Source organism: Parasteatoda tepidariorum, chromosome 4 (genome assembly GCF_982258835.1).
Source record: "Parasteatoda tepidariorum strain Cologne lab strain chromosome 4, Ptep-v5.0, whole genome shotgun sequence".
Lineage (NCBI taxonomy): Eukaryota > Metazoa > Arthropoda > Arachnida > Araneae > Theridiidae > Parasteatoda > Parasteatoda tepidariorum.
This window is the reverse complement of record NC_141758.1, coordinates 37,926,179-37,948,419: the sequence shown is the minus strand read 5'-3', so window position 1 is coordinate 37,948,419 and position 22,241 is coordinate 37,926,179. Positions and strand designations below refer to the sequence as shown.

General features: G+C 32.1%; 1 protein-coding gene across 1 annotated transcript; it reads left to right on the top strand.

Moving 5' to 3' along the window:
• Positions 1-13,787, top strand: LOC107448322 (astacin-like metalloprotease toxin 5). Its single transcript, XM_087160941.1, has 6 exons — positions 1-141; positions 1,987-2,045; positions 4,589-4,673; positions 7,008-7,122; positions 9,935-10,119; positions 13,502-13,787. The coding sequence occupies exons 1-6, from the start codon at positions 6-8 to the stop codon at positions 13,726-13,728; spliced, it is 807 nt and encodes a 268-aa protein (XP_087017067.1). The 5' UTR covers positions 1-5; the 3' UTR covers positions 13,729-13,787.
• Positions 13,788-22,241: the final 8,454 nt, after the last annotated feature.

The window sequence follows — 22,241 nt, the reverse complement described above, 5'->3', positions numbered from 1 at the left end:
GTAGCATGGTTTCATACACAATTCAATTGTCCACAATGCAAGTCTTTTGCTTCCTAGTCATTTTAACCACTGCTTTTGCTCTTCCGTTCCCAGAAGAACCTAGCAATGCTGATGTTGAAAGGTATTATAATGCGAGAAAAGGTAAGTTTTGTTTCAGTATAAAAATTTCTCTTAAGCATTAATGTAATCAATAAATTATTAATGTGAGCAACTCACTTAAGGTAATTATCGGTGATCATTTTATTTCAGAAAGAGCTCGAAATGCGTATTTAAGAAAATGGACACAGCTTAAAAGGCGAGTTTTAAAAATTAGGCTAAGCTTGAAATGCTTGTTTAAGAAAATACATAAAGCTCTAAAATGCTAAAGAAATGTACCGTGCTCACAATAAGAAACGGACCACCCTGATTAACTTTGGATCTAATTACCAGATCTTTGCGTTCCGGGACACATTCTTAATGGTTCTAAGGGGTGACCTCAAATATGCTAATTAATTAGCACAGACTATATTTTAAGCGACGAAATCAGACACAAAAACGGACTTTCCCCCAAACTCCATTCTGACCCCCAAAATATAGGGGTAGTCGCATTCTGGAAAATATGGTTCCAATAGTTTAGTCTGGAGAGCGATGCAAAGTTTGGACCCCTTAATGTTAATTTTGCTTTTTCGTATTTCTCTATATCTCGAGAACTTCTTAAGTGAATTGAAAGTTTCATGCTAACAATTATAAAATTCTTTTATCGAAAGCGTTAACATGCAAAAAATAGTTTTTAGTAAATATTTACCATTTTTTAATTTTGAATTGTAAAGTACATAATTTTTTGCATAGTTCTAAAGAATATAATTTTACAATTCAAGATACAAAATTGGAGTGAAATCGGTCTAATAGTTCCTGAGAAGTAGAGTTTAAAAAAAGTCGTATTTTGAAAATTCGACTTCTCAGGAACAATTTTGCCAATTTCATTCCAATTTTGTATTTTGCTGTGAAAAATTGTTTTTCTTTAAAATGATATAAAAATTGTATACCTTACAATTAAAAAAATCAAGCAATATTTTACCGCTTGCGTTTTTTGGGACTATTTGAATGGGAATTATTTTTTTTGCTGCTTGTGGGTAACTATTAAAAACAGAAAAAAGCTGTATTTATCTTTTAACAGTTTTTATGCAAAAAATAAACTTTTTTTTTGTAGTATCTAGTAATTTTTTTAGTGTAGCAATTATTGGCTTCAGGTAATTAAACGAATGAGATTTAATCTACTGATTAACATTTTCAGCCAGTTCTAACTAAATGAAGATTAACTATGATTAGTGATAGTGACTAACATTAATGTAGTGATTAGTATGGTAAAAAAGGATTTTTTTTATAACAGAGTGAATGGAAAGAAATATTTATATGTATAATAGAGCAATAATTTCTAACGAGATGTTATTACGCATTATTAGTTTATCTATTAATCATCGGCATCAAACTATTGATAGGATTGGCATTTAATGCATAGATCGGATTTAAGCTATTGCTTGTGGCATTTACTTTCAATCAGTTCTAACTGAAAGAATATTAACTAGGATTAGTGCTTAACATTACTATTGTGAAAACAATATTTTCTTATAATTCTAATATAACAGAGTGAATGGGAAGAAATATTTATAAGTATAACTGAGCAATAATTTCTGAAACAATGTTATTACACATCGGTTTCAATCAATTGTTTGGATTAGCATTTAACGTACAGATCGGATTTGACCTATTGCCTTTTCATATAACCTAATGATAAGTATTTTCAGTCTATTCTAACTGAAAGAAGATTAACTAAGATTAGTGATTAACCTTATTATAGTAAAAAAAAAAATTGTTTTTTAAATAAATCTGACATAACAGAGTGAGTGTAAAGAAATATTTATCGGTATAATAAAGCTATAATTACAATATTGAAAATAAACTTTCACTTTTCCTTTTTTTAAATTTTATATTTTTTACTTCCAATAGAAGCCATGAAAAATCCAGATGTATTTGATGGAGATATGCTTGGAATTGATAGAATGCTCGTAAGTAGACTTCGATAGTGTTATTCTAGTTCTTTATTTTTCTATTTTTAATGAGTCCAAATAACTTTTTTTTCAGTTCTCACCATAAAATTAAAAAAAAAAAAATTATTTAAAACCTTGAAGAAAATAATAACCTTTTTTTTCCTTATCGATTAAAAATATCAAAAACTTTTTCTCGTTTATTTTAATAAACTTCTATTTAACGCGATTAGAAAACGTTTAAAATATTTAAAATATGAGCTTATTATTCAATGAAAAAGAAGATGCGTCGACATAAAACCGTTTAATATATCGAAAAATAGTAGTATTAGTTTCGCAACTAGCTCTTAATGCGAACTAATTACTGCATCTGAGTTGTTTAACTGCCATTTTCAAGTGTATATTTTCAAGTGTAAACGGCAGCATTTAACGTACTTTAGGTAAAGATGGAATGCCAATAAAGCACCTAAAATTTACAGCAATCTGCATTTTGAAGTTTATGAACCTGTTACCATTTCTAGTATCGATCCCAAATTTTGACGCCTGCAATTGTATTAGTATTTGAATGATGCCTGCAATTGTATTAGTACAGTGTACAATCATAAAAGTGCAAATTACGACCCATTTTCCAACTTCAGACAACTTAGACAGTATTACTTCTTGGCATTCCAGCTGATGAGGTCAAGGCCTGTCTGAAATTCACTAATTTTTGGTCTAAATTGCGTGAATGAGTGCGTACTTAGAATAAGGATATATAGGCTGGTTATTTTTTTAAATTAACTTTTACTGAATGTTTGTTAATGTAAATATGATTAATGTTAAAGGCTAGTGTTATCCGAATATATCCGACTTAAAAAGATCTTTAGGAAATAAGTTTACCCCAAATTTAAGAATAAATGGGGAAAAGGCATGTCTTAGCTCAGCGAGAGAGCAATTCTAAAATCCCAAAACGATGCGGCAGCATCTGAAGTTGAACTGTTAACAGTTGAAGTTCAACTTGCTGTTGAAATAATTAACAATGTAAATCATTTGTCGTCGACTTCGAAAATGCAGCAAATTATTCTGTAGAATTTCTCTACACTCTTTATCCATCTGGTATGCCACCCTATAATTTGATTTTGATTCTTCTATCATTTTGTTACGAAATTTACATGCTCCGAAACTCCTCAACGGAATTAAACTTCAAATTAAGTTCTTAAAAAGATATATAATCGAAGCAGAGATATTTAGACTTCTGCTTACGGCAGGTATATCATGTGTACCACATGTGCTGATGCAACATGGTGAACAGTAAGTAAAGGGTTAACAGTTATGGCAAAGGTGAAACAGTCTATTTATTCCTAGGATTCCCTTTATTCCATCAGACTTGCCATTTTAGTTTAAGAGACTAAAGTTTGCTGCAAAGTCTATTTAGCCATAAGAATTAACAAGTCTCAAGAAACAGTTTCACAGGCAAGTTGGGATGGATTTGAGAAACGATTGTTTCTCTCACGGACTAAGTTGTATGTAGAAGAAAATCTGCTTACTGCACCAAAAAAAAAAAAAGACAAGAAATTTAAAAAATAGATGAGACTTCCCTCCTTTAAAAAATATAATCAATGCTTGATACGCTAAAAGAAAGTAAATAGTAATATTTACTGTCAACATATAAAAATCCGATATTTTTAATTAACAATAACACTATAATAAAATCAGTAATTGGTCTATTTAAACATTCATGATTTTTAATTAAAAAAATACCTTACTTCATTTAATCCTTAAATTTGTAATCTCGGATTTTTTGCATTTTATCATTCCGAACTTCCGAGTGGTTGAATATAATATGCACATTCACTCAAAATGAAAGCCAAATTCAGCAAGTGAGATATTTAATAATCTCAATGTTTATTTTCAAGAAAACCAAAATTACTGTGTACACACTGTCAATTCAAAACAAATCTTGGAAATCTAAAAGTTGCATTCTTTTATAATATTTTATATACACTATAGAATAGCCAAAAAAAAGTTATACGATGTTTGCTTCTAAAAATTATGTTTAGATTTCTCAAATATACGAGCGTATTTAGAATTTAAAACTGTTAAAACAATACACAACAAGACATCTACGAAAGCGAGATAAGCGTACTTCGATTGCAAGCAGAAGATCGAGGTTTAAAACTCGTCATCCTGGTTTAAACCTGCCTCAGACTAGGTTTAATTTAGACTAGGCTGAACTAGATCTTTAGAACAGGGTTTTTCCGTAAACTTCGTTTCTGCAATACAGCTTTGTTTAACTTCGCCGTTTAGACTAGGTTTAAAGTTAAACTTCGTTCTGACAATCCAGCCCCAGTATTTAGTCCCCAAGCTTCCTTGGTACTCATTTAATCCACCCACTGAAGAGATGAAAGGCTGCAAAAGATTTTTAATTGAGTCATAATCACTCGGTACGAATGGGAAAATTTAACACTTTCAAAAGCTTCTTATGATTTTCGATCAAAGCATCTGTATTTAAACAATTTACGATAAGTATTTCTCTGAAATGTACGCTTGTAATCTATACATAAGTACACCATTTCAATTTTCAGGAAGAAGACAGAAATGGTCAACGATTAAAAGTTTTCAGGTGGCCTAATGCTGTTATACCGTATTACATTCACACGGACATTAATGGTAACTATTAGTTTTTATTTAGTGTTATTTTTAATATTTTACTTTTGTTTTATATTAAAGTATCACGTTACATGAAAAATAACAGTTAACTTGGTTAAGACAACCAGCATTAATTAATACAGTAAAAAAATAATGTTCCTTAATTTTATTTGTTACTCAGGGTGGAAGGGAGATGGGAGGTATTTTTTTTACCACCGAAAATGTTACCCCCGAAAGACAACCTTTTTTGTAATTATATATGGAATTTTTTTACTAGCTATTAAACAAATTTAATTGTCGCTCTTGTTTCAAAATCGGAAATTTTAACTTGGATCTAAAGTTCTATGTAATGTTTGTATTTATAGGTGTTCACTTTCTTAAAGAATGATTACGCAAAGCCTGTATGTATCTTTAAAAAAGAATTAAGGGATTATGTAAAGTCCCTGAATTGAATAAATTTTGAACTAATGATCGGATTTTCACGAACTAAGACTCTATCTTAATGGTTCAAGAGGATGACCTCAAATATATTAATTCATAAGTGCAGATGTTATTTTAACTTAAGGAAATCAGACACAAAAACGTATTTTCACTGAATAAAAATACTTTTTTTTTTACGGTTCAGAATGTCCTTTTTGGTATTATCTGTTTCTACTTTTGACGTAGCCTGAAATGAAGGAATGTATTTTAATTTTGAAATGGTTTTGGAAATATTTTAATTACTAGGAGGCTTCGCCCCCTGCTCGCTGGCTCTCACCAACCCCCGGAACTGCTTTCGCAGTTCATTTCGGATTGCTTCGCAATCCATTGCTCGCTTTGCTCGCTCATTGGATACGTTCTTAACGTTTAGTTTTTGCATACTTTTTTGAATACTGAAGTTCCGAAAACTTTTCACTGTAGAAAATTCTAAACCTGTACATTTCAATATCAATTTGAAATTGCAAACAGTTCACATATTTTTCTTAATCACACTATTCAGTTGTTGAGAAAAGTAACTGTTGTAAGTTTTGTTTTAAAGTCTTTCCCACCAGAGAGCTAAAGCCATGTGTTGTAAAACAATATGAAATATAAGTCTGCCACTGAACGCCGGATGTAAAGCATCGGCTTCGATGAAGACAATTTTGTATTTTTAATTCTCTGAAGGGCGCCACCTTAATAATATGGAATTTGTAAAATAAATGTATATATTTTTGATTGTTGATGAAGCTCATCATTTTGTGTTTTCATCAGTGTTCAGAAGCAGAACAACTATAAGTTTTTTGTTTTATCAAAAAAATATAAAATGTATAAAAAAACAAAGAAAAGAGTAAGAAAATGAGTATAGTCATAGAAAAAATTAAAATTATAATATAGTATTTGTCAGTTAAAATAAAATTTTTTGTTTAAGTCATTGCTAACAATTCAAATTTTTCTGAGGCTACTCTTAACCTCTAAATACTATTTCTTTATGTACACATTTCTAAATGTTAGTATTCAACCACAAAACAACTTAAAGTCCTCAAATTTAGCATGAAGTTGTAAAATGCAATGAAAGAGGGTCATAGTACTGTAAAATTAAAACAATATCTTTAACCAATGAGCCAAGTTCTTCAAGAAGCAGTTGTAGAAGTAGGTTGTTTATTTAAAACTTTTTATAGAATTTCTTTAAGAACACAATTGTTAATTTGGGCATTTGACGATACAACACTTTTAGAATAGAAGGATTTGTTACGTCAAGCGCTCAGGTATCATAATTTTGATCTAGTTGCGCTTCTATGTCATTTTGATTTATGTTGCTAAGTTAACTTTCAAAAAATTCGATAGCTGGCAACAGCATTTTTATTTTTTAAGTTGTTTATTTTTATTTCTTTTAGAATTCGTTATTTTTTTAGCGAAATGTTTTTTAACCTAACAGAATTCTTTGCCGACTGTTTTTTCTATGAATGAAGAAAATAAAGTAAATATTTAACTGTTGTGAGAAGAATCTTATTTAGTTGTACAAAGTACTTCAGCCAAAATTTGGGAGCCACGTAAGAGAATTATATATATTAGATCAGAAACACATCATTAAAAGGCAGAACGCTTTGGTGTTTTCAAAACAAAGCAAACGTTGCGACCGGCGGAAAAGAAATACAGCCAAAATTTGGGAGCCACGTAAGAGAAATTATATATAATAGATGTTTACAATAGTTAAATAATTCGGTTTAAATCCATCTCAGTACTACGCCGTATGAGGGGGTATACGGCACATAAGCACGGCCATATATATTCTTTGAAGTCGGTGCATCGTAGTAATTGCTTTAAAACTTATTTATGTATGTTAATTTCATTTTATTCAATTTTTATATCTTTATTGATGTCATTTCACTCTTACAGACGAAAAGCGAAGAAACATTTTTGCCGCTTTCGCTTATTATCATGAAAACACCTGTATAAAGTTTGTTCCGAGAACTACTGAAACGGATTACATTTGGATATATAACGGAACTGGGTAAATATATACTAAGGGGCTCAGCCCCCTGTTCACTTCTGTTCACCAACCCCAATGATTGTATCGTAGTAACTGTTATTTCTTGGCATAAAACAACTTTTTCTACGATAGTTGAAAATATTCACATATCTCTGGTTCAAAGTTAAAACGACACTTCTGAAAACATAATTAGTGTTGTTTGAATGAGAAGTGAGAGCAGAAGTGTCGTTTTAACCTTTTACCAGCGATATATACAGATGAAATGTTGCAGTTATGAAAATATATGTACTAAAAAGATTTCTACTGTCTTATGCTTTTCTGCTTTCACTTTCCAAATCCGTTCCCTTTATGATTCTATTCAGATCTATTAATGAACATAAATAAATTTTGTCGGTAATATTTAAAAAAATAAAAAACATTTAAAATTAAAGGTATAACGTTATAACAAATTTGGTAAATTCACAACCATAATTTCATATTTTCGTTTACAAAACAGGCTGATATATTTAATATAATTTATGTAAGCATGAGATTGAGCATGAAGCTGACCCTTAAGTTCTTATTCATTTAACGAATATATTTAATCACAATTAAACTAAATTCAGCGGCGCGAAAGCCCATAGAGGAACAGGGCCTACTATGCCCATCTCAATTGTCTTGACCTTGGGCTCTGGGGTGGAAGAGCAGATGTTCCGGTCAGGTGGTCAGCCGAACGCGGAACCCCCAGTGTTTAGTTCCCAAGCATGCTTGATACTCATTTATCAACCCACTGAAGGGATGAAAGGCTGAGTCAACCTTGTCCTGCCCAAGGATCGAACCCAGGATCTGAGGCACAGAAGCGTGAAGCGCTACCACTCAGCCACCGGGCGTTTTTAATGACAACTATAAATAGTAAATTATTGTAATTTGCACCACAAATAATAATAATTACTAAACGATTATTAATATTAGTGCGCTAATTTAAATATGTTTATCTTAAAATGCAGCGTAATTAGGTAATATCTTAGAATAACGTTATAATAAAGAAAAAATCTTTTAGCTTTAAAATCTTAATCTAGGAAAAAATTAAAAACGTAAAAGTAATAATAGAAATGAATACTAATGAGGAAAAATAAATATTACAAGTACTTTTAAATAAGGGACACAAAAATAATCTTTAGGAAAGCAGCACTTTTATGACCTTTATTAATTTTATATTGCTGACAACAATAAATATGGAAATTAATGAGGGAAAACTGGATATTCCCATATGATAATAAAAATGCCCCAACGACAATGGAAAACTGTGTTAGATCATTATGTTTTGATGTTATATAGAGATATTTATCAGATTACTCTTCCCTTTTCACTTTTTATAAATTGTTTAAAAATATTTTCCTTGTCTTTGTGGAATGTTTCATTCTTTTTCGTCATGTATCTACAGCATGTAAAAAAAAGCCTTCTAACAAAGAATGCGAGCAAAGTTTGAAAAAATTCTTTGTATCTGTTTTAAGTTTTCGTATACCTCACATAAAATTATAGATAACATCGTGTTTAAAATGAACTTCTCAAAAGATTATTCTAAATGCATAACTCTAGAGCCACGGTTCCCGAATGGGGTTCCATGCAAAGATAACAAGGGTTCCAAAACTTAGGATTTTTTTAAAAGCAATAATAGTTTTGTGTTTTTAACCTATCAATAATCCATAAATTAATATTTCGGCTGTTTATATAAAATTTGTGTAAAATGTCAAGAATAAAAGAGGTGCAAAATTTAGAGAAAAAAAAATTCAATAACAATATATTGAATATTGCAATAAAAATGCAATGAAGACTTTCATGCAGCCCACAGAAATGCAACTACAGAGTTGAATTTGTTCAGAAATTATTACAATTATAAGTGACTTTTCGTGTTTCTTAATTCTCTCTTGTTCATTTGCTTACTTAACAACAATTACTGTTTGTCTATCGTTGTAGAAAAATGTATGTCTTCCTACATCATAACTGAATGTTCTTGCCTTGAGTATATATTTTAAATTGTTATAAGTCTTGTTAACGAGTAACATTATTTATCTTTTCTACTTCATACAAGCAACCTACTTGTATTCCTACGTTTAATTATTTATTTTATTTTTTCAAATACTGGTAATCGATCGTTAACTAACAATTCATATATAGAAATGTTTTTAATAATTTTTTGTTAACTTTAAATTTCATGACGGAAAATATTCTTTGTTTTTGTAAAAAATAGCGCTTTTTAATATGATGAATGACAAGCAACTCTAGTAGGTTGATGAGATAAGTGAATTTTTCAATTTTTTTTATGAGGGTTTGTTCTTTCTAATATATTCTTCATGATATAACTAAGGAAACAAAATAAATGTATTCAAAATAAATGAACAAATTAAATGTGATGTCTGCCTAATGTATCCATTTGGTTGATTTTATTAATTTAGTCTTTTTTTTTTAAACAATTTAAAAGTCTGCAGTTTTTATCAGGCTCCACGGGTACTATAAATTTATAACAGTAGTTATAAATTTAAGTTGTGGGAGTTTAGAGTTTTCAAATTCACTTCATCGTTTGAAAATAACGAATACGAAGGCATCGCCCAAAAAGTTACATCTGTAATATACCGCTTTGACCCAAAAATTCATGACTTTGGCCGCAATGAATTTTCCAAGTATTTATATAAATAATAGCAAGCACGCAAGTTAAATTTGGGTTGAGAACTGAAAATGCGCTTGCACTTGAATTGCATTTTCGTAAGAACGCATTTTAAGTTGCGTCCATTTCTACAAACACGCATTTCCAGCAATTTCGAGCCTATATATTTTTTCCCCCTTTTAAATTTAGATGTACCTCTTATATTGGAAAACAAGCAAGCAACTATCAACCTCAACCCGTAACACTTCAGGATGGATGCCACCGCCTTGGAGTGATTCTCCATGAACTTGGGCATGCAATTGGTTTCTTTCATGAACATGGAAGGCATGACAGAGATCAATATCTTGAAATCCACTTAGAGAATGTAGATGAAAGTAAGACTCCCTTCTGAATTACACCTAACATTTTTTTTTATCCATATATATATATATATATATATATATATATATATATATATATATATGCATAAAAATTTTGTATATTTTTGTGTGAAAAATTTTTTTTGAAAATTTCAGTAGATTAGTTTTATAAATGTTTAATTTTTCTTTCTGTTTAGTTACTAAACAGATAAATTGCATAATCATGTTTTTCATATTTTTGTCATTGTAAATAATTTTTTTCTTTACAAAATTGAAAAAATGCTGTTTGTAGTAAGGAAAAAGGAACAATCGTACCAACCTAAAAATTTTAAATTTAAAGTATTCTAAATTTTTTATTTTGGCTCACCAAAATTTTTTTTGGGGGGGATGTAATACAAAAAGTAAATACTTTTGTATTAATAAAAGAACTAAAACTCTTTCGGTTTCATAAAATGTCTTTGTTAAAGAATAAGCGTAGAGAGATTCTATTTTGGGAATTCAAGGCTGAAAACATACCATTGAAATATAAATAGATTTATATTTCAAGGGAAGAGTTATTTATAGAATCGTGCCCTTTTTCAATACCATATAAGGAAGCAGAAATGATTTTCCTTAATGCGTAAGGATACAAGGAATGTACGAATGTGCCTTTTTACTTCAAATCTATGTTGGTATAAAACATAAGAGCGCATAGTTTTGCGTGTCCTTTTCATCATAATGTGATCCTGATAAGCTGTGCCGGAATTGTCCGGAGTCTTGTCCATTCCCCTCCCGTAGGGAGCTTGGACGTCAACTGTTAGCAATGCCAGCCTACATTTAATAAACCTGTTTAGAACGTCTGATGGCTTATGACTGCAAATATTTCAAGCTAAATACAACACTAATAACAGGGTTGGAGCCCTGTTATTACATATATATATATATATATATATATATATATATATATATATATATATATATATATATATATATATATATGTATATATAGGATCACCAAGAAGCCCACCTTTGTGAATCCTCTTTCTTTCTTTCTCTCTTTTTTGTTGTCGCGTGTGCGCACTTTGAGTCTACAGTATTCCCCGAATGTCCCCTGACATGGGCGGGACGTGGTTATACTTTGATATATAATATTCCAATCTCAACTCTTTATCTTTTAACTACAATTACTTATTGGTTATTACACTGAAGAGCCAAAAAAACTGGTACAGGCATGAGTATGCAAATAAAGGGGTATGGAGCCAATCGAAGTTCAGCGCTGCGATCGGCAACGCGTATATAAGACAACGAGTGTCTAGCACAGTTCTTAGATCGGTTACTGCTGCTACAATGCCATGTTGTACAGATTTAAGTGAGTTTGAACGTGGTGTTATAGTTGACGCACGGGACATGGGACATAGCATCTCCGAGATAGCAATGAAATTTGGATTTTCTGGTACGACCATTTCACGAGTATACCGTGAGTATCGGAAATCCGGTAAAACATCGAATGTACGACATCGCTGCGGTCGGAAAAAGATCATGCAAGAACGGGATCAACGACGATTGATGAGAATCATTAAACGTGACAGACGTGCAACCCTTCCACAAATTGCAGCAGATTTCAATGCTGGGCCATCAACAAGTGTCAGCGTGCGAACCATTCAACGAAACATCATTGATATGGGCTTTCGATACTTGCTTCCCTACACGATATTAGGCAGATATACCAGTTTTTTTGGCTCTTCAGTGTACAATTATTTCTCCCCAGATAAGACCGCGGGTACCCCCAGCCCCTTGATGAGAATCTACACTAGGCCCACGAAAGCTGCAGTGCAGCGAAGGATGAAGACAACATCTAAGGTTCAAAAAAAGTTTTACGGATCCCAGGACGAAATTCATTGTGGGCTCCTTCCTTATAAGCACAAAAAGCCCTATTTTCATATTTAGTAGAAGTTTTGGAGATACATCATTTTTTTTTCTTCTGCATTATAAGATTTTTGAACAAATCCCATATTTTCCCATGCTTCTGATTTCAAATCTTCAACCGGTTTCTATCTGAAAGTTACAGCTTTTATGCAATTTATGATCATGGTCATAACGAGGATTTTTCAAAAGTCACTCGAGTAAATACTAAGTGTCCCCATTTCTCTGTTACGTAGGGAGTGGTGGGAACAAGGAGATAAAACATTCCCGTTTATGATCCAATGCGTTAAGGACATATGTTTTTTTTCTTCTTTTTATTGCCTTAAGTATCAATTTTTAAGGAGCAGACAAGTGTATTAGCACATATATAAAGCTATACATTCTTTATAATTTTGCATATTCAAACAAAAAATAAATTGAACTAAATACGTCATTTATAAAAAACTACAGCTTTCGGAATTAAACCAATGTTAGATTTGCAATTCTGACATCCGAATTAGGTAAGATGAAGTGCATGTGTAAATGTGATCATAAATTTGTTTTCCGGTGTTATTTTTCATCTCAGATTAAAATAACAAGTCTGAAATATTACTAAGAAGAGAAAAAGAAAAATTATATACAACTTACTCAATTTACTTTTGCTTCAGGTCCTTAAGAAAATTAGTTTACCAATATGCAGACATATAAGCAAAAGAAAATTGATGACTTTCCAAAATTCCAAATAATGATCTCTATAGTTAATTGAAAAAAAAGATATATTTAAAAGATAAGAAAAGTTATAAAAAAATAAATTAAAAAAAAGCTCCTTAATTTCGGAAAGCTCTGAAAAAGAAAGATAAAATAATCATTTTGCAGGAGCACATTTAAGTAATATCTTTTCTTATGAGTTAACGATTGCGACTGTGTAATTTAATTTCGATCCCTTCAAAAACTAGGGCTCAGTAAGGTCCATTTGCGGAAACCATTTTAAAATGTAACTAATGGTGAAAAAACAATTTATGTTGAAAGTACAAAATGCTTGGATCAGATTTGGATTGCATAAAGTAGTTAAAATGTTTGGATTGTAAGCAATTTTGAAATGTCTTAATACGCCCCCTATAAGATAAATATTGTACAAAAAAAGAAATGAAAACCAGTCGTCAGCGATCGTTTTATCTTAGAGGAGAGAGTCGTCAAAGGGTTAAATTTCTCTGATTCAATTTCCTAATAACTTAGAAATGGAGAAGCCAACATTTCGACTAAAAAGTTTTTATCTGGATTGCAAATGACTGATTATTTATTTTATTTTATTTTATTTATTTATTTATTTATTAAATTAACTAATTAATTAATTAATTATTTAATTTAATTTAATTTAATTTAATTTAATTTAATTTAATTTAATTTAATTTAATTTAATTTAATTTAATTTAATTTAATTTAATTTAATTTAATTTAATTTAATTTAATTTTATTTAATATTATTTACTGATTTTGTTTATTTATTTATCTACAGAGGAAAAACACAACTTTCGAATAATACCATCAAGTGAGGCAATCAATTATACTAAGTTTGATTACCACTCAATCATGATTTATGACAGCAAAGCGTTTTCCAAAAATGGTAAGGATACCATGGTACCTAGACAAGAAGGGGTGACTCTTGTGGATGCCAACTATAAAACGAAGCTGACAAAATCTGACTTAAAAAGATTCAACAGAATGTATAAGTGCGAAGTTTAAATACTGTTAATTTTGCTATACTTCTTATAAAAGCAAAATAAAATCATATGAGAATATAACATTGTTATCTGTTTTTATATTGGATGTTTATAGTTGAATTCCAAATTGGGTGAAGCTTCAGAGCAGTGAAAAATATATAAAGGTTTATGGAAAACTATTTTCTGTGTTATACCGGTTCCGCTATCATTTCAAATTCAGTATCATACTAAATTCTTTGTATAACAAGCCGATAACTTCCTGTATTTAGTTAATAAATTTTAACTCCGTATTGGACAGTGTCTCTTAACAGTGCACGAAATATACCGTTTTAAGAAACACAGTTTCCGCTATCATTTCAGATTCAGTATCATACTAAATTCTTTGTATAACAAGCAGATAACTTCCTGTATTTAGTTATTAATTTCTAGCTCCGTATTGGACAGAGTCTCTTAACAGTGCGAGGAATATACCGTTTTAAGAAACACAGTTTCCGGTATCATTTCGGATTCAGTATCATACTAAATTCTTTGTATAACAAGCCGATAACTTCCTGTATTTAGTTAATAAATTTTAACTCCGTATTGGACAGTGTCTCTTAACAGTGCACGAAATATACCGTTTTAAGAAACACAGTTTCCGCTATCATTTCAGATTCAGTATCATACTAAATTCTTTGTATAACAAGCAGATAACTTCCTGTATTTAGTTATTAATTTCTAGCTCCGTATTGGACAGAGTCTCTTAACAGTGCGAGGAATATACCGTTTTAAGAAACACAGTTTCCGGTATCATTTCGGATTCAGTATCATACTAAATTCTTTGTATAACAAGCCGATAACTTCCTGTATTTAGTTAATAAATTTTAACTCCGTATTGGACAGTGTCTCTTAACAGTGCACGAAATATACCGTTTTAAGAAACACAGTTTCCGCTATCATTTCAGATTCAGTATCATACTAAATTCTTTGTATAACAAGCAGATAACTTCCTGTATTTAGTTATTAATTTCTAGCTCCGTATTGGACAGAGTCTCTTAACAGTGCGAGGAATATACCGTTTTAAGAAACACAGTTTCCGGTATCATTTCGGATTCAGTATCATACTAAATTCTTTGTATAACAAGCAGATAACTTCCTGTATTTAGTTATTAATTTCTAGCTCCGTATTGGACAGAGTCTCTTAACAGTGCGAGGAATATACCGTTTTAAGAAACACAGTTTCCGGTATCATTTCGGATTCAGTATCATACTAAATTCTTTGTATAACAAGCCGATAACTTCCTGTATTTAGTTAATAAATTTTAACTCCGTATTGGACAGTGTCTCTTAACAGTGCACGAAATATACCGTTTTAAGAAACACAGTTTCCGCTATCATTTCAGATTCAGTATCATACTAAATTCTTTGTATAACAAGCAGATAACTTCCTGTATTTAGTTATTAATTTCTAGCTCCGTATTGGACAGAGTCTCTTAACAGTGCGAGGAATATACCGTTTTAAGAAACACAGTTTCCGGTATCATTTCGGATTCAGTATCATACTAAATTCTTTGTATAACAAGCCGATAACTTCCTGTATTTAGTTAATAAATTTTAACTCCGTATTGGACAGATTCTCTTAACAGTGCAAAAAATATGCTGTCTTAAGAAACATAGTTTCCGCTATCATTTCGGATTCAGTATCATACTAAATTCTTTGTATAACAAGTCGGTAACTTCCTGTATTTAGTTAATAATTTTTAACTCCGTATTGGACAGATTCTCTTAACAGTGCAAGAAATATGCCGTCTTAAGAAACACAGTTTCCGGTATCATTTCGGATTCAGTGTGACACTAAAATCTTTTTACAAGTCGATATAATATTAGGTTCCCTATTTTACCAGAATCAGAGTTTCATGAGACAGAATCAAATTGATTCAATTATGACTCTGAATTCGTTACGTTTCCGGTTCTACAATAGTAAGATATTGGTTCTGGTGCATTACCAGTATTAAACTGTACGGCACTTTTATTTACATTGCACTAGAGCTGCACAATGGGCTATTGGTGACGACGGTCTGGGAAACATCCCTGAGGATGATCCGGAGACAACATACATACGCCACATCCCGTGCTGCAGTGAGGACACATTCACACATCATCCATCCATAAATCGTAATTTTGACTTGAATCTGAACGCGATCAATCTCCGATACAGTATCCCAGAGGTTTTAATTTGTTATGGGAACTTCGAGGACTTTCTGACCCCGACAGATTTAGCGTGCAACAGCCACCATTTTGGACATGGGGTTTCTTTGGCGTTGCGGGGATCGAACTGATGACCTCTTGGACATGGGCCCAATTCCCTGTCTGCCATGCTATCCCGGACCCATTATCAGTTCTAATATTATACAGGAATATACATCAGAGTTGTTTGATAAAGAGTTACGACAGACGGGTAACATTCTCTGAAACAGGTAATTTTTCATATTCAGGTAAAATTCTCTGAACATTCTCCGGTTGAAAGCCAAATATTACCGAAAGAAAACGAAACGAACATTTTTCGTAGACTGAACTATATCTGTATTATTTTATACAGATATAAACAAGTTTTCTTAATGTGAACTTATTTTTATGTTAGAAAGCAGTTCTATCATATTTTGTTTAATTAACTTATGCATTTTCAATACAAAGTACCGTTTGTTATTTTAAGTTTAAATTAAAAATTAACTGGATTGTACTTTTTTCAATCTAAATTAATATTTATCAGTTTGAAACAAAAGAGAAAATGCGTGTGGTCAGAAAAATGAAACTGTTTTCAAGAAAATTATTCCAATCAGGTGACAGTGCAATCTGCAACCCTTTAATCAGTTACAGTTTGTTTTGTTTACAATATTTCGCGTGTCATGATAGCAGGTAATTTTGATTTGCACATACTGCAATATAAACTGATAGCTTTGAAAAAAATTAGAAAATGGTAGAAGTAATAACAGTACAACTTAATTTAGGCCGCACAAAGATGATCCGAAGACATACCTTCACAATGTTTATCCTCAGAAAAGTAGATGGTTCCCCTGTTTTATTAGCCCGACGGTCGTGTGATGTCGAGCAGTTTACTGCAGTACAGTGTAACGAGGACCAATACCACGCAACCTCGCTCTTTTCTGAGTCCCGCAGTGGACTGATCGTTAAGACACGGTTCCCAGCAGATCACTGAAGTCAAGCATCACTGGCTGCGGTCAGTGTGTGGGTGGGCGACCACTTGGATCAGTCTGCGTAGGGACCGAGGGTATGCGGTATGGGTCCTCGCTGAACTGTTCTACCCGTAAAGTGCTCGGCTTTGCGTGCAGGTCATCGGGCTACTGAAGCGGGGGTGCCATCCCCTCTGCAGAGGATCAAAATCGCGATGGCATGTCTTCGGATCATCCTCAGGGATATTTCCCAGACCGTCGCCAATAGCCCATTGTGCAGCTCTAGTGCGACGTAAATAAACAACAACAACAACGCTCTTTTCTGATGATCAAATCATAATCCATCCACTCACTGACCACAGCAAGTAATGCTGTACGACGCATCCTCAGCGATACATAAATAAAATATAGAAAAAAAATTGAGGTTCGTCTGTTAGCACTAGATTTGAGTAACCCATCAATTTGACGGGTTTTCGACTTCATACCTTGAAATTTCGAACATGTAAATATTATTTTTAAGATACTATATATTGGTTCTCAATACTATAATGCATCGAATATATATTTCCATTCGTTTCCACCGAAAGACTTACACTTTAGTATTTCTATATGTTATATAACTATTTTTACGATAACCCGTCAATTTGACAAATTGCTTAATTTACGATCAATTGTTGCAAACCTTGCGAAATAACTAAAATGAAAGTATGAAACAAATTTAAAAAAACATATAAATAAAAATAAATGAAAGAATACAAGTACAGCAAATTTTGTCATAGCAAAAATAATCATTTCAACGGTGCATTTTACAGAGACAACTTGTGATTTTTGTAAATTTAGTTAGGCTGATCTACATATTTCAAAATAAAATTAGATCAATGTGCAACAGTGCATTTTGCAAAAAGAAGTGAAATTGTGAAGTTCAGTGAAAATTCATTTTATAAGTAAAGATTTAATTTTTTTCAAGGTTTGTTACAAACTTATCTAAAAAGAAATACTTTTTTTACATTTATATTTTGTCTACGTAGCAAGGGCTAATATGGACAAATGTTCAAAATACATGGAATTTATAAAAAAAACTAACCAGCATAAATGAAGACCAGTCTGGATCTGATTCTGACATAAACGAATTATGCAATAGCGAGGAAGAATTCGACGAAGTAATTACCGAAATTGAAGATTCTGAGGACAGTGGAAATGAAAATCTTCGCAATACGCGCTATAAAAGAAAAAGAATGCGTATCATTTCAGACTCCGAGAGCGAAAATGAGATGGAAGTTGTTGATACCTGTAATTTAGAAAATTCGATCGAACGTTCTGCGGATGGAACTTTATGGGAAACACTAAAAGAAGGTGGAGGTTGTGGTAGAAAACCAGCTTATAGTATGTTCAAGGATGTTGTTGTTCATTTACGTCGCACTAGAGCTGCACAATGGGCTATTGGCGACGGTCTGGGAAACATCCCTGAGGATGATCCGAAGCCATGACATCGCAATTTTGATCCTCTACAGAGGGGATGGCACCCCCGCTTCTGTAGCCCGACGACCTGCACGCGAAGTCGAGCACCTTACGGTGGAACAGTTTAACGATGACCCATATCGCACACCCTCGCTGATCCAAGTGGTCACCTACCCGCACACTGACCGTAGCCAGTGATGCTTGACTTCGGTGATCTGCTGGGAACCGTGTCTTAACGATCAGTCCACTGCGGGACATGTTCAAGGATGTGTCAGGACCAACAGCGTACGCAAAAAAAAAAATATTATGCTTGGAATGTAAGGAGCGCATTTGAACTGATAATTGACAACGGCATGATTGAGTACATCAAAATATGTACTGAAACAGAGGCTCGTAAGGTTTTGAAAAAAGATGATTGGTCAATTACAGAGGTACAACTACGAGCTTTTATATCGATTTTGTATGCCCGAGGGGCGTATGAAGCAAAATCCCTGAAAGCTTCATATTTATGGTCTAAGAAATGGGGGCCAAGCTTCTTTTCAAAAACCATGTCCAGAGATAAGTTTATGGAAATTCTTCGATTCATACTTTTTGACAAGAAAAACCAAAGAAGTCAAAGATTGAAAACGGATAAATTTGCGTTGATTTCTATAATATGGGACAAATTTATCCATAATAGCCAGGCTTGCTATAAGCCTGGAGAGAACGTTACAGTTGACGAGCAATTGTTTCCAAGCAAAACTAGATGCCGTTTTACGTTGTTAATTTACGTCGCACTAGAGCTGCACAATGGGCTATTGGCGACGATCTGGGAAGCATCCCGGAGGATGATCCGAAGACATGCCATCACAATTTTGATCCTCTGCGGAGGGGATGGCACCGTTTCAGTAGCCCGACGACCTGCGTGCGAAGTCGAGCACTTTACGGTAGCACAGTTTAACGAGGACCAATACTGCACACCCTCGGTCCCTACGCAGACTGATCCAAGTGGTCACCCACCCGCAGCCAGAGATGCTTGACTTCGGTGATCTGCTGGGAACCGTGTCTTAACGATCAGTCCACTGCGGGACATGCCATTTTACGCAGTTCATGCCAAATAAACCTGATAAATTTGGCATAAAGTTTTGGTTGGCATCGGATGTAAAAAGCAAGTATCTAATAAATGACTTCCCATATTTAGGGAAAGACGAAAAACGACCATCAGACATACCTTTAGACGAATTCGTTGTGCTCAAGCTCACTGAACCATATTTAGGCCATGGCCGAAATATAACTACTGATAACTTTTTTACGAGTATTTCACTTGCAAAAAAGTTACTTTAAAAAAAAAACAACTCTTGTAGGGACTTTACGAGCAAACAGAAAAAAATTGCCAAAATTTGCAAAGGCTAAGAAGGATAACACGATCCGATATTCTACAAAACTTTATAAATCAGATGAGTACGTTCTTACAGTTTACAAGTCCAAGCCAAACAAAAAGGTATTATTGCTTAGTTCGAAACACAAAAATGTCAAAATAGAAAATGTGTCTAAACGTGTCACAGAAACAGTTGCATATTACAACAAAACAAAGTTTGGGGTGAATATCGTAGACCAAATGGCTAGAAAATATAGCGTGAAAGCAGGATCCCGTAGATGGCCGCTTCACGTGTTTTATAACATTTTAGATTTGGCAGCCATCAATGCCTGGATATTGTACAAGGAGACCACTGGAGTAAAAATAACTCGCAAGAATTTTATTTTCCAATTGGCTGATGAACTAGGCAGTGACCATCGCGATGAACAAAATACAAGTTTTAATTCATTATCTGATTCACAAAATCCAAATGTGCGAAAATCTTGTCAAATTGGGTTATGTAAAAAAAATAGGTCTAATAACATTTGCATTAAATGTAACAAGTATGTATGTGGAAAGTGTGCATCCAAAATAGAGTTTACATGTAAAAAATGTATTGAAAACAACTGTGAATAAAAAAACCATTAATTTAAAAATAAAAGTTTTACAAAAATGAGTATTTTAATTTACCCGTCAAAAAGACGGATTTCAGTAAAAATAGGTACGCGGCCGATACCCGTAAATCTAGTGTTAATGTCGTACTTGAGTAACACTCATGGGATACTAGCGACGGTCCACAATTCATCCTTAATTATATCCTGAAGATAATACTCGCGCTCTACAAATAATAATTTAGATCTATCTAAGTAGTAAGATAGATCTAAATAGCAATCTAGATTGGAGAGCACAAGGTGGTATTAACCACCTGGTCTCCACACCCCGCTCCCCAACTGCTCAAGCAATGCGTGTGCTTTCCGCCTCTGAAATCACTGGGGATATTAAAGTGTATTCCGTATCAAATACAATATCGGATAATGTGCAGCACGATGAGGCGGAACACCAACGAGGAATCGAACCTTGATCCAAGTCGTGATAGTTGAAATCTAAACCCACCACACCAACTAGACAGCACTGTTTTATTAAGAAATTATCATTTTCACAATGAAAGAAAAAAAGCTTAACTCTTAGTTATTATTGAGTTCACTTCAAATATTTAATTTTATAAAGAGTCTAAAAATATCAAATTTTCCTTTTAAAATATGTAACTTAAATTTTTGTGACAAAAACCTTCATAAAATTTAAATAAAAAGAAACAATCCTTCACATAACTATAGTTTATTATTTCTATATGTTCACAGATATGAATTACAATTATATGGAAGAAATGGCCTGCATTTCATATACATCTTAATATACAGAGACCAATAAAAAAATCAATTTTTTAACAATAACACAACCGGGATTTGAAGGGGAAAAAATGTTAAAACAAGATACATGAAATGATACATAAAATATTGTTAACCATATAAAATGTAATACTTGTAAGTTTCAGAATACTTGTAGGTTTAAGAATAACAAATAAAAAATAGTCATCTTTCATGATTGATTACTGTAACTCCAGATATAAAGGAATTTGTATATTTTTAAATCTTAGTAGATTGTAAGTTGTGAGTAAAAGATAATTGGTGCAAAGGATACTGTTTGAGTGCGTGTAAAACAGCGGTGCCCAAATGGTGTTCCGAGAATTATGACATTTTTTAAAAACATTTTTGAATTCAGTAATTATATTTATATCTAATCAATAATCTATTATTTACTTATATTCGATATTTTGATTGCCTTTATGAAATTATATTTAAAATAAAATGACAAAGAGAGAAGATTATATATATATATATATATATATATATATATATATATATATATATATATATATATATATATATATATATATATATATATATATATATATATATATATATATATATATATATATATATATATATATATATATATATATATATATATAACAAAATTGCAACAGTATTTAACATTACGCTTTTTAATTGAAAATAAAATAACTTAATTCTTTAAAAAAGAAATATGTTTCTCTAATAATTATTTGAAATATTTATAGCAGTTTTCTTTATAGCAATATAGAAACAAATTTTTAGCTAGACTAGAATCATCTCCAAGACTGAGAAATCAACTGTCAAACATAAAACCAAACTTAGGATGATTAATGATAAAATGAATAAAAAATTTCATCCTATTAAATATAAACGAGTCAAAATAAAATAGTCTTTTAATGGTTAATACTTACACAATTGTCTTTGTTTACTTTATGAAGTCTGGGTTCCTCCTCAAGAAACTTCATTATTGTATTTGTGTGTATTTATTATTGTTTTGAATTAGCCAAAAAAAAATTAAATTGGGAACCGCTGGTGTAAAGGATACACACATTCAAATAGTATCCATTACAATGGGAAATATTAAAAGTTTTGAGGAAAAAATACACCTAGGTTTCAGAGAAGAATTGCCAAATCTATCTCTGAATACAACCTTTGTAAA

What these genes read in the sequence shown, in the direction of transcription:
- LOC107448322 (XM_087160941.1), top strand. Translation starts at nt 6, where the DNA reads ATGGTTTCATACACAATTCAATTGTCCACAATGCAAGTCTTTTGCTTC. An exon ending in GTATTATAATGCGAGAAAAG is followed by an intron (nt 142 to 1,986) that starts GTAAGTTTTGTT and finishes TACTTCCAATAG; the next exon opens with AAGCCATGAAAAATCCAGAT. An exon ending in CTTAGAGAATGTAGATGAAA is followed by an intron (nt 10,120 to 13,501) that starts GTAAGACTCCCT and finishes ATTTATCTACAG; the next exon opens with AGGAAAAACACAACTTTCGA.